Raw genomic sequence first — 13,421 nt, 5'->3', positions numbered from 1 at the left:
CTGTACATTTTACGGACCTGACAGTGGGGAGTTTTCCACACTGCGGCTGCAGCCACCAAGATTGTGTCTAAAACACTTCTGCCTGTCAGATGGAAGCAGTCGGGTGGCTGCTTGATTGCTTCCACAACCCCCAGTAACGTGCTCCTCCATGCGCCCCCGCCAATGGGGTATTTAGGTTTTGTGCTGCCCTAGGCAACACAAAAATTGGCCTCCTCCACAGAGAGAGAGAGACCTTGACACTGTCCACATGGGGAGACACTGACATTGACCAACAACACCCCTGTCCCCTCACCCAAGAGAGCCTTCCACTACCATCACCCCCGATACACCAGACGCCCAACCCCCCCCGACAAGAGAGAGAAGACACAGCTCCGGACATCCCCAGGAACTAGAGTCGGGCTCTACATACACCGTCAAGCAGTCCGCAGTCTCTCTCAGTTTCCACCTGGTCCCCATGGCGCGTGTGTCCCTTCTTCCTTCTCTTCTTCCAGGTGGTGCTGCCCCCCCCCTGAAAAACGCCACCCTAGGCAAATGCCTTGTTTGCCTTGTGATAAACATGCCCCTGGCCCCTGCCATGTATTCCGGGCTCTGCTTGCCCATTTGCGGGCCCGGGGTGATATGGCAGGTGCAGGCTGGTGGAGCGGAGAGGACACACATCCCTTCTTGCTGTGGCCCACAAAGCAATGTAGATGATATCACTTTCGGGTCACCCTGTCAATTTCCCCGGCTAGAATAGCCAGAGCGAGATGTATTGCAATGCAACTCCAATACATCCAGTGGAGCCCAGAGGAGATATTGGGGGTCTTTTAGACCCTGCATGTCCCATTAAAGAGAACCTGTCACCTAAAAATTATCATATGAGGGACTTTGTGTCCCTTATGTGAGGAATGAAAAGTTAATTAAAAAACAATAGTTTTTTGGTGCAAAAAAATAAAGTTACACCAAAGACATAACAACCCCCTCAAAAAAATTTTGAGGCCACCCCACCCGCACATATACGCACACACAAATAAATGCTTGCACCGGGGGCTCCTACGCGTAAAATGTGGAATTCAATCTCACCTCTTGATCTTTGATTTTTTGAATTTCGGATGATGACTTCCCATTCCTGGAAATGGCTTCTTTTTTGCTGCTTACAGTTTTACTCTTTGGCACCGTCTGCTTTGACACCTTTTGAGACTCTGCAGGAGTTCTGTGCTGCGAAGTGTCCTCAGGGGCTTTTTTCTCTTCAGTCCTGGGCTGGGTTTTAACCTGTTCTGAACTCTTGGGTTGGCTGAGTTGAGAAACTCGCTTGTCCTGTATTGATTCTGGAAGATGTGCTGTGACAAGCTTCTGCTGGCTTGCTATGCCAACTTGGTGTTGTGGAGATGCAGTCGGTCCTGTTTTCTGGTGTAGAGGTGATGCAGTCTGGCTTGGTGCCGGCTGGTGCCTTGGTGAACCTGTCGATATTGCTCCTGGAACATGCTTGGGAGATCCTGTTGGGGTAACTCCTGGCTGGTGCCGTGGGGATCCTTGCTTGGATAAAGGCAAGGGTGAAGGTGGACCATCTCCTAAGCTTCCCTCCAATAGCCTTTGAGTTTGGCAGTTCAGGCATAACCATTCATTTTTCTGTAAATACAAAAAAAAATGTGGTTAGAGAGCAGTTCTGAAACTCTACAAATCCGACTGAACAGATCGAAACAGTCAACCACCAACAGACTCTACTGAAACCATGAAGCAGTCACAATGGTTGGTCATTGGCTGCTTTGATCCATTTTGGAACTGAAAAACCTGATGATGGACATACAAATGGTGGTTCTAAGGTCATTTCAAACTATTTCAACTAGTTTTTCATCTACAAATCCAACTGAACAGATGGAAACAGCCAACCACCAACAGTCTCTACTGAAACCATGAAGCAGTCACAGTGGTTGGTCATTGGCTGCTCTGATCCATTTTGGAAATGAAAAATCTGATCATGGAAACACAAATGGTGTTTCTAAGGTAATTTCAAACTGTTTCAACCAGTTTTTCATCTACAAAACGGACTGAACAGATCGAAACAGCCAACCACCAACAGTCTCTACTGAAACCACGAAGCAGTCACAGTTGTTTGTCATTGTCTACTTTGATCCATTTTGGAAATGAAAAACCTGATGATGGACATACAAATGGTGGTTCTAAGATAATTTCAAACTATTTCAACTAGTTTTTCATCTACAAAACCGACTGAACAGATCAAAACAGCCAACCACCAACAGTCTCTACTGAAACCATGAAGCAGTCACAGTGGTTGGTGATTGGCTGCTCTGATCCATTTCAGTAAATTAAAAACCTGATAAAAGTTGTTTGACCTTTCCCAAAAATTTGGGGTGTCAAAACCGTTGGGAGGGCTGGTCAGGGTTGAGACTAAACTTATTCAGACATATGAAATGTTGGTTGGACATACAGTCCTGTTTTGTAAACCATTGTTGCAGGATGATGTACAATCATATCACCCAATAAATCATCTGTGAGGCTCACTCGGTGGTTGAGGAGTTGGAGTTTGTCCTCAAACCTTGTCTTGTTAAGGAGCTCAATATCTCACCTAGCCAAGTGAATATTTCCCTGAGATCAGTCAGCCTGGGGTGACTTGGTTGAATCAGTTGGGCAACAGTCATTGCCAGTCGTTGGAAACATTACAAAGCAGAGACAATGCTAACCATTGGGGAAAAACAGCAATAAGGTTAGGGTATAAAGGTTGGGATAACGGGGTCTCTGTCCTCAAGGAGCTTACAATCTAGGTTCCCTATCTTACGTGCATACATACGCATACTAGGGCCAACTTAGACAGGAGCAGATTAACCTACCAGAATGTCATTGCAGTGTGGAAGGAAACTGGAGCACCCCAGAGGAAACCCAGCAGAGCCCAGGCTGGAATTCAAGCCAAGAACCCCAGTGTTGCAAGTGCTAACCACTAGCATATGGGTTATAGGGTGATATCATGCATTACGGTTGGAGATTATGGTTGTTTGTAGAAATATTGTATCACGGTTGGGGTTCAGGTTAACCCAAGCCAGTCAGGCGCTAACTAAACAAAGACCTCACAATCTGTTGGAGGGCTGCAAGAACACAAGTTCCCAGCAACCTAACCCACATAGTCTTCTTGCAGTTCTTGAAAGTTAGCTTCTTATGCTCTGGGATAGAGAGAGAGTTCTGCCACAAGCTTTTCCTGATTTCTCTGCTCACAGCCATACAAGTAATTAAAGGTTGATAGAAACAAAGCCTGGCCTGGATCAAAATGAACCACACACCCCCACCTACCCCTGTACTCAAGCTTTTGCAGTTGGACAACTATCAATGACAGATAATGGATCCATGAAAGTGTAACCACGGTACTCTGAAGTCTACCATCTGTGTCTCAGACCAGGGGTCTCCAAACATTCTAAGCAAAGGGCCAGTTTACTGTCTTTCAGACTTCTGAAGGTCTGGATTGCGGCCAGTGGGAATAGAAAAATGTCATGGCATCAGTGAGATAAAGCAATGCCCCATCTTTGGTGTCATTGGGAGGAATAGTGCTCCACTGTTGGTGACATAGAGAGGAATAGTGCCCCACCGCTGGTGTCAATGGAAGGAATTTCTGTCCCAATGTTGGTGTCATTGAGAGGAATAGTGCCCCACTGTTGGTGCCATTGAGAGGAGTACTGCCCCATTGCTGGTGTCAATGGAAAGAATTTCTGTCCCAATCTTGGTGTCATTGGGAGGAATTGTGCCCTGTCGCTTGTGTCAGCGGGTGCAATTGTTCCTCTTCATTGGTGTCAATGGGAGCAATTATGTCCTAAAGTTGGTGTCAGTGGAAGGAATAGTGCTCCACTGTTGGTGCCATTGAGAGGAATAGTGCCCCATCGCTGGTGTCCATGGAAGGGATTCTGTCCCAATGTTGGTGTCATTGAGAAGAATAGTGCCCCACTGTTGGTGCCATTGAGAGGAATAGTGCCCCATCACTGGTGTCAATTGAAGGAATTCTGTCCCAATGTTGGTGTCATTGAGAGGAATAGTGCCCCACTGTTGGTGCCATTGAGAGGAATAGTGCCCCATCGCTGGTGTCAATGGAAGGAATTCTGTCCCAATATTGGTGTGATTGAGAGGAATAGTGCCCCACTGTTGGTGCCATTGAGAGGAATAGTGCCCCATCGCTGGTGTCAATGTAAGGAATTTCTGTCCCAATGTTGGTGTCATTGGGAGGAATTGTGCCCTGTCGCTAGTGTCAGCAGATGCAATTGTTCCTCTTAATTGGTGTCAATGGGAGCAATTATGCCGTAAAGTTGGTGTCATTGGAAGGAATAGAGCCCCAAGGGCCAAATAAAGGTAAGCAAAGGTCAGTATTTGGCCCCTGGGCCGCAGTTTGGAGACCACTGTCTTAGACCATAACCTTAAAGCTTTAAATGCGAAGAACCACTTAGTTACCTGGCTATTTTTTCCCTATTTTCATACATCCATTTGAGGGGTGCAGGATCAGTAACCAGTTTAAATTTACCAAAAGGTAATACCTGAGGTCTTCCAGTTTCAACAATGGCACAGATTCTCTCATGTGCATTTATTAGGTTCTGACTTTGTTACACCACAGGCTGCACTGATCAGGGATGGCATGGCACCCATTTGCACATCAGAAGCATCAGTCTGTACTAAAAATTCATAAGGAGTCACCAACACTGGTTGAGCACAAGAAGCGTGCTGGTCTCAGCATTCAGCAGACTCTGGCAGCTGACTCCAGCCCTCCTCTGGTCCTCCTACAGACCCTGCACTTTCTGCTTCCCAGCTTCGCCCCAGCTTTTTTCCCGGCAGCAGCACAAGGTAAGGGGGGGTGCACTGTGACGTAAAAGAGAGTGACTTCAGATGTTGTTGGGCTCTTGACATCTGATGTAAGGGGGGTGGTTGTGCTCTGGACATATAATCTTACGTATACAACCGGCTCTTTGAGGGCAACCATTACGCTGATGTGGCCCTCGATGAAACTGAGTTTGACACCCCTGCTGTAGAAGATTGACGTGATAGATTTCTTTGGGGTTTCCTTTCCTAGGCTGATGGACCTGATGGTTTACTTTCTCCATGCACTGAAAAGGGGCTTTTCATTTAGCCCAGAATTTGCTGTTGACTGTGGGAACTACAACTGTTAGGTCGGTCCCAGGGGCGGACTGACAACTCATGGGGCCCCCGGGCAATAGGAAATCATGGAGCCCCTGTGTCCTCACCCACACTCAAACCACACCCAAAAAAGCCTATGAAAGGTACCAGGGGCATCTCATGGGGCCCCCTACTGACCCTGGGCCCTCGGGCAGTGCCCGAGTGGCTAAATGGTCAGTCTGCCCCTGGTCAGTCCACACTCTCTGCAAAGAAAAACGTTCAGTTTGTTTTCTGCAGTATAGTGACTGCAGCTGGGGAGCGGTGCCTTGTGTTTTTATGTCTTTGATTATATCAGTATTGCATCCTTGCTTAACCTCCCTAGCGGTCTGATTATGTCAGTATTTCTGTGCTCAAAGCGGTACTTTTTTGCATGGAAATATGTAGTTTTTTTATTGTGGGCCTGTAATTCTTAGGAATAACTCACTGAAATCTGTCCGAACAAGAGTCTAGTAAACATCCCGGGTATGATAAAATTTGAAACATGAAATTATAAATTATAATTTAATAAATAATCATAAAAAAATAATAATATAAAAATAATAATCGCTGAGCTCAGTCGCAGAATTGTTTTCAGTGTCTGATGAGGAATTTCCCCCACAAATCATTATCACTCAATTCTGCAAGTGGTTCTGATTTACTATCGCTGTTCTCTAGCCGGTCTAAAACCGCGTCTGACCTAAAGGGACGCTTTTTGGACGCCATGGACGTTTCTCAGTTTCCAGGCAGAAAGAACAGTAAAAATGCAGGCAGGGCGCCGGACAAAGCACTCGGGACAAAATGTATGTGAAATGGTTTGATACAGGAATGTTATACTATGTGATTTTAGTGTATTCAGTGAATTTCACTTTTTGACATTTTTAAATTTCCCACCAGTTCCATCCCCCGTACGTCCCGACATCGCAGGGAACGGAACCCAGAAGCCAGATGCCGGCATCGGCCGGAGGACATTGCTGGGGACACTGCAGGGGAGACATCACAGGAGCGCAGGACAAGGTAAGTGAAGAAGAGATCCCGGAGCAACGCTGCAGTGTATTCCCGAGTGTAGCTCGCGGTTACCGCTTGTGGTGCTGAAACTTTACCCCGAGCTACACTCAGGAATACCGCCAGGGGGGTTAAACCATTCTGACTCAAGTGTTGCCCACATTCTCCACCATATGTAAAAATGGAATCTAGTGGGATCACTTCGTCTATGATAAGGGTACACTCAGCCTTTAGAGAGTGTGGTAGTTTTTAAACCGACAGACGGCAAACTTTATTACATTAATGTATTCTTATTATTATTATCATTGTTATTATTATTATTATTATTATTATTAATAATAAAGGTTGCAAATACAAAAAAAAACAAAAACAAAATAAAGAGAAAATAAACCATAGCCAGTCAAGCAAGGAGGTTATATGGTTATACAGTGATATAATGTATTAGGGTTGGGGGTTCTAGGGTTATATAGTGATATAATGTATTAGGGTTGGAGGTTCTAGGGTTATATAGTGATATAATGTATTAGGGTTGGAGGTTCTAGGGTTACATAGTGATGTAATGTATTAGGGTTGGGGGTTCTAGGGTTATATAGTGATATAATGTATTAGGGTTGGAGGTTCTAGGGTTATATAGTGATATAATGTATTTGGTTTGGAGGTTCTAGGGTTACATAGTGATATAATGTATTAGGGTTGGGGGTTCTAGGATTACATAGTGATATAATGTATTAGGTTTGGGGGTTCTAGGGTTATACAGTGATATAATGTATTAGGGTTGGGGGTTCTAGGGTTATATAGTGATATAATGTATTTGGTTTGGAGGTTCTAGGCTTACATAGTGATATAATGTATTAGGGTTGGGGGTTCTAGGATTACATAGTGATATAATGTATTAGGTTTGGGGGTTCTAGGGTTATACAGTGATATAATGTATTAGGGTTGGGGGTTCTAGGGTTATATAGTGATATAATGTATTTGGTTTGGAGGTTCTAGGGTTACATAGTGATATAATGTATTAGGGTTGGGGGTTCCAGGGTTACATAGTGATATATTGTATTAGGGTTGGGGTTCTAGGGTTATATAGTGATACAATGTATTTGGTTTGGAGGTTCTAGGGTTACATAGTGATATAATGTATTAGGGTTGGGGGTTCTAGGGTTATATAGTGATATAATGTATTAGGGTTGTGGGTTCTAGGGTTATACAGTGATATAATGTATTAGGCTTGGGGGTTCTAGAGTTACATAGTGATATATTGTATTAGGGTTGGGGGTTCTAGGGTTATATAGTGATATAATGTATTAGAGTTGTGGGTTCTAGGGTTATATAGTGATATAATGTATTAGGGTTTGGGGTTCTAGGGTTATATAGTGATATAATGTATTTGGTTTGGAGGTTCTAGGGTTACATAGTGATATAATGTATTAGGGTTGGGGGTTCTAGGGTTACATAGTGATATATTGTATTAGGGTTGGAGGTTCTAGGGTTATAAAGTGATATAATGTATTTGGTTTGGAGGTTCTAGGGTTACATAGTGATATAATGTATTAGGGTTGGGGGTTCCAGGGTTACATAGTGATATATTGTATTAGGGTTGGGGGTTCTAGGGTTATATAGTGATACAATGTATTTGGTTTGGAGGTTCTAGGGTTACATAGTGATACAATGTATTTGGTTTGGAGGTTCTAGGGTTACATAGTGATATATTGTATTAGGGTTGGGGGTTCTAGGGTTATATAGTGATATAATGTATTAGGGTTGTGGGTTCTAGGGTTATATAGTGATATAATGTATTAGGGTTGGGGGTTCTAGGGTTACATAGTGATATAATGTATTAGGGTTGGGGGTTCTAGGGTTATATAGTGATATAATGTATTAGGGTTGGGGGTTCTAGGGTTATACAGTGATATTATGTATTAGGCTTGGGGGTTCTAGTGTTACATAGTGATATATTGTATTAGGGTTGGGGGTTCTAGGGTTATATAGTGATATAATGTATTAGGGTTGTGGGTTCTAGGGTTATATAGTGATATAATGTATTTGGTTTGGAGGTTCTAGGGTTACATAGTGATATAATGTATTAGGGTTGGGGGTTCTAGGGTTATATAGTGATATAATGCATTAGATTTGAGGATTCTAGGGTTACATAGTGATATAATGTATTAGGTTTGGGGGTTCTAGGGTTATATAGTGATATCACGTATTAGGGTTGGGGGTTCTAGGGTTATATAGTGATATCATGTATTAGGGTTGGGGGTTCTAGGGTTACATAGTGATATAATGTATTAGGGTTGGGGGTTCTAGGGTTACATAGTGATATAATGTATTAGGGTTGGGGGTTCTAGGGTTACATAGTGATATAATGTATTAGGGTTGGGGGTTCTAGGGTGATATAGTGATATCATGTATTAGGATTGGGGGTTCTAGGGTTACATAGTGATATAATGTATTAGGGTTGGGGGTTCTAGGGTTACATAGTGATATAATGTATTAGGGTTGGGGGTTCTAGGGTTACATAGTGATATAATGTATTAGGGTTGGGGGTTCTAGGGTTACATAGTGATATAATGTATTAGGGTTGGGGGTTCTAGGGTGATATAGTGATATCATGTATTAGGATTGGGGGTTCTAGGGTTACATAGTGATATAATGTATTAGGGTTGGGGGTTCTAGGGTTACATAGTGATATAATGTATTAGGGTTGGGGGTTCTAGGGTGATATAGTGATATCATGTATTAGGATTGGGGGTTCTAGGGTTACATAGTGATATAATGTATTAGGGTTGGGGGTTCTAGGGTTACATAGTGATATAATGTATTAGGGTTGGGGGTTCTAGGGTTACATAGTGATATAATGTATTAGGGTTGGGGGTTCTAGGGTGATATAGTGATATCATGTATTAGGATTGGGGGTTCTAGGGTTACATAGTGATATAATGTATTAGGGTTGGGGGTTCTAGGGTTACATAGTGATATAATGTATTAGGGTTGGGGGTTCTAGGGTGATATAGTGATATCATGTATTAGGATTGGGGGTTCTAGGGTTACATAGTGATATAATGTATTAGGGTTGGGGGTTCTAGGGTTACATAGTGATATAATGTATTAGGGTTGGGGGTTCTAGGGTTACATAGTGATATAATGTATTAGGGTTGGAGGTTCTAGGGTTACATAGTGATATAATGTATTAGGGTTGGGGGTTATCGGATTATAAAGTGATATTTGATTATTATAGTAATATATGATTGTCCAGTGCAGCTAAGACTGCAGAGAAAAGGATGGAGGAACCTACGTCCTCAGTCCCTTTCTCTGTCTCAAAATTGAAGCATCGGGGGTAAAAATTGTAAAAAAAAAAAAATAATATAACAAATTAAGGGTTCTTTCACACAAGCCCATACAGTGTGAGTAAGAGGCTTGTTTGTTATGATCTGCACATGTTTTTGGACTAAAGCAATCTGCAAGATGTCATTTGGATCGAGTTACTGCCTGCCAAGCTACTGAGACTGTAAGTTAAGCTATCTCACCATAACTGAATCGGTTATATCACATACATTACACTTTCAATGCTGATAATGAGGAAGCAGAACTGTCAAAAAAAAAAATCATAGCGTGTCTAGCTTCAGCAGTGGTGAATGGAGGCTAAAGCATGAAGAAGAAGGGTGGGACTAACGACAAAGAGCACCCCCTAGCTATGGAGTAAGGTACGGAGTAAGGCAAACAGACAATGCATGTGTGACATGATAGATATGGGGTAATACCGTGGGGTTATAGGCTTGTATAGTAGTATGATTTACTGAGCTTGGGATATACTGTATAGTGGCAGAGGCATCCCTCGGGTTGGTGTCACTCGGTTCGGTAACGTGGTGTCATCCCTTCAGAGAGGAAGGTGCGGTTCCGGTGTAGCGGTAAAATGAGTATCCCTTGAAGACATGTATCCCCTGAAGCAACTGCGCATGTGCCGGTTTCAGACCGAAGAAGCCGATCTCTGACTTTAGCACAGAGCCAGCGATTGGCTTCTTCAGCCTGAAACCAGCACATGCGCAGTTGCTTCAGGGGATACTCATTTTACCGCTACACCGGGGCGGGGGCAGCTGTCACTGTGCCGGAATCCTGCTCCTGCACCCCCTGTGATGGTGTCACCCGGTGCAGCCCGCACCCCCCTAGAGACGCCACTGTATAGTGGTATAATGTAATAGGGTGATCCAATATCCAGCATCATCAACAATACATCAGGAAGGAATTTAATCTCCAAACACGGAAAGGTTTCTTCACAGTAAGAGCTGTGAGAATGTGTAATAGACTCCCTCAAGAGTTGGTTGTGGCCAGCTCAGTGGATTGCTGTAGGAAAGTCCTGGATTCTTTCTTGGATACACAGAATATAACTGGATATAACATTTATAGGGAAAGTTGATCCAGGGAATATCCGATTGCCTTTCGGGGGATCAGGAAGGAATATTTCCCCTGCAGGAGCAAATTGGATCGTGCTTTGCTGGGTTTTTTTTGCCTTCCTCTGGATCAGCTGCGGGTGTAGGATTAGAACTTTTTTTTTTTTTTTTTTAATGGTTGAACTGGATGGACTTTTTTCCTTTTTCAGCCAGACTAACTATGTAACAATGTAACTATGTAACATGATTCAATAATACAAAATATCTCTGTATCATTGTGTCTCTTAAATCCCCTCCAGCTTTAAATAGCCCCAGGTATTACCGCCCTTGTATGATGACAGGGCTGCTCCTCTATCTGATCCCAACCTGATTGCACAAAACTCTGCAAATTTGTGAAAAGGGAATAAAAATGTTAGGGGGGGGATGATTACCTCTCCACCCCGCTGGGAATCAACAATTAACCTAATGAATCACTATGGAGGTGTAATTAGCGCATATGAGGAGGGAATGGATGCCGCCGTTTCTCCCGTCTCTCCCCGCAGCTGCAGAGCAACAGACGAGCCGAACCGCTAACTGACACAAACTGACATCCGCAGTTATTTTAGAGATTCAACTTTTATCATTGATTCTTTGGGAACGCAAACAAGTCCTCCTTTACCATCGGTTTCTCTTCTGCAGTCTCGCGATCCCTCAGATTTCTCCACATTGCTCCACGCACAATAAAACCAAAGACGATCCCTAGGAATACACACAGCCTGGGTGCAGCCACTGCTGACAATCAGCTGGAGATCTGGGGACACCATCTGCTGGACCATGCCAATATGCAGGCAAGATGTTCCCGACTCCACCCATCTCTGACTTCTTCCTGGTCAGCCAAGAACTATGGGACTGATTTCAATTGTTGCTTGAACATCCCCTTTCAGTCACCAATGGGACTCCCTACAGGGACTGCAGAGCACAATGGAGGGTAAGTTTGTGTGAAAGTTCCGCTTATATCTGTATGGGATCCATCTAACATCTGTATGGGATCCATCTAACATCTGTACTGGATCCCTCTTATATCTGTACTGGATCCCTCTTATATCTGTATGGGATCCATCTAACATCTGTACTGGATCCCTCTTATATCTGTATGGGATCCATCTAATATCTGTACTGGATCCCTCTTATATCTGTATGGGATCCATCTAATATCTGTACTGGATCCCTCTTATATCTGTATGGGATCCATCTTATGTCTGTATGGGATCCATCTAATATCTGTACTGGATCCCTCATATATCTGTACTGGATCCCTCTTATATCTGTATGGGATCCATCTTATGTCTGTATGGGATCCATCTAATATCTGTACTGGATCCCTCTTATATCTGTACTGGATCAATCTGATATCTGTACTGGATCCCTCTTATATCTGTACTGGATCAATCTAATATCTGTACGGGATCCATCTGATATCTGTATGGGATCCATCTGATATCTGTACTGGATCACTCTTATATCTGTACTGGATCAATCTAATATCTGTACGGGATCCATCTGATATCTGTATGGGATCCATCTGATATCTGTACTGGATCCCTCTTATATCTGTACTGGATCAATCTGATATCTGTATGGGATCCATCTGATATCTGTACTGGATCCCTCTTATATCTGTACTGGATCAATCTGATATCTGTATGGGATCCATCTTATGGGATCCATCTTATGGGATACATTTGATACCTGTATGGGATCCATCTAATATCTGTATCGGATCCCTCTTGTGTCTGTATCGGATCCCTCATGTGTCTGCATCGGATCCCTCTTGTGTCTGCATCGGATCCCTCATGTGTCTGCATCGGATCCCTCTTGTGTCTGCATCGGATCCCTCATGTGTCTGCATCGGATCCCTCTGGTGTCTGCATCGGATCCCTCTGGTGTCTGCATCGGATCCCTTTGGTGTCTGCATCGGATCCCTCTGGTGTCTGCATCGGATCCCTCTGGTGTCTGCATCGGATCCCTCTGGTGTCTGCATCGGATCCCTTATGTGTCTGCATCGGATCCCTCTTGTACCTGCATCGGATCCCTCTTGTACCTGCATCGGATCCCTCTTGTACCTGCATCGGATCCCTCTTGTACCTGCATCGGATCCCTCATGTACCTGTATCGGATCCCTCATGTATCTGTATCGGATCCCTCATGTATCTGTATCGGATCCCTCATGTACCTGCGTCGGATCCCTCTTGTACCTGCGTCGGATCCCTCTTGTACCTGCGTCGGATCCCTCTTGTACCTGCATCGGATCCCTCTTGTACCTGCATCGGATCCCTCTTGTACCTGCATCGGATCCCTCTTGTACCTGTATCGGATCCCTCTTGTACCTGCATCGGATCCCTCATGTATCTGTATCGGATCCCTCATGTATCTGTATCGGATCCCTCATGTATCTGTATCGGATCCCTCATGTATCTGTATCGGATCCCTCATGTATCTGTATCGGATCCCTCTTGTACCTGTATCGGATCCCTCTTGTACCTGCATCGGATCCCTCATGTATCTGTATCGGATCCCTCATGTATCTGTATCGGATCCCTCTTGTACCTGTATCGGATCCCTCTTGTACCTGCATCGGATCCTTCTTGTATCTGTATCGGATCCCTCATGTATCTGTATCGGATCCGTTTTGCATCCTACAGTTTTTTTGTGTTGTGATTCCAGTTTTTAGTGCTCATGGATTCAGAATTTTGCAGCAGTAAACTGGTCAAATACAACTTCCACTTCCCATGGGGTCTCATTCCTCCCGCTGCACTGACTTCTTCACTCCAGGAGAGGGAGGACGAGCCTCAACAATGTGTGGGTGGGTGCTATAAGTGAGCCGAAATCTCACCACCAGAGACAATAATGATCCTGTATATGGGCAATGAACAC

The 13,421-nt window shown here is 44.0% G+C and overlaps 1 protein-coding gene across 1 annotated transcript in view; it reads right to left on the bottom strand.

The window, feature by feature from the left end:
- The window catches only part of BSN (bassoon presynaptic cytomatrix protein), a 181,976-nt gene that overhangs the window by 27,528 nt on the left and 141,027 nt on the right, over nt 1-13,421 (bottom strand). The window contains exon 4 of the mRNA XM_089689755.1: nt 1,063-1,608. Coding sequence (XP_089545881.1) covers nt 1,063-1,608 — 546 coding nt within the window. The remainder of the gene's footprint in view (nt 1-1,062; nt 1,609-13,421) is intronic.

The sequence above is a fragment of the Staurois parvus genome, unplaced genomic scaffold (genome assembly GCF_062004578.1).
Source record: "Staurois parvus isolate SC_StPar_1 unplaced genomic scaffold, SC_StPar_1.0 ptg000496l, whole genome shotgun sequence".
Lineage (NCBI taxonomy): Eukaryota > Metazoa > Chordata > Amphibia > Anura > Ranidae > Staurois > Staurois parvus.
This window is presented reverse-complemented; position numbering and strand designations above follow the sequence as displayed.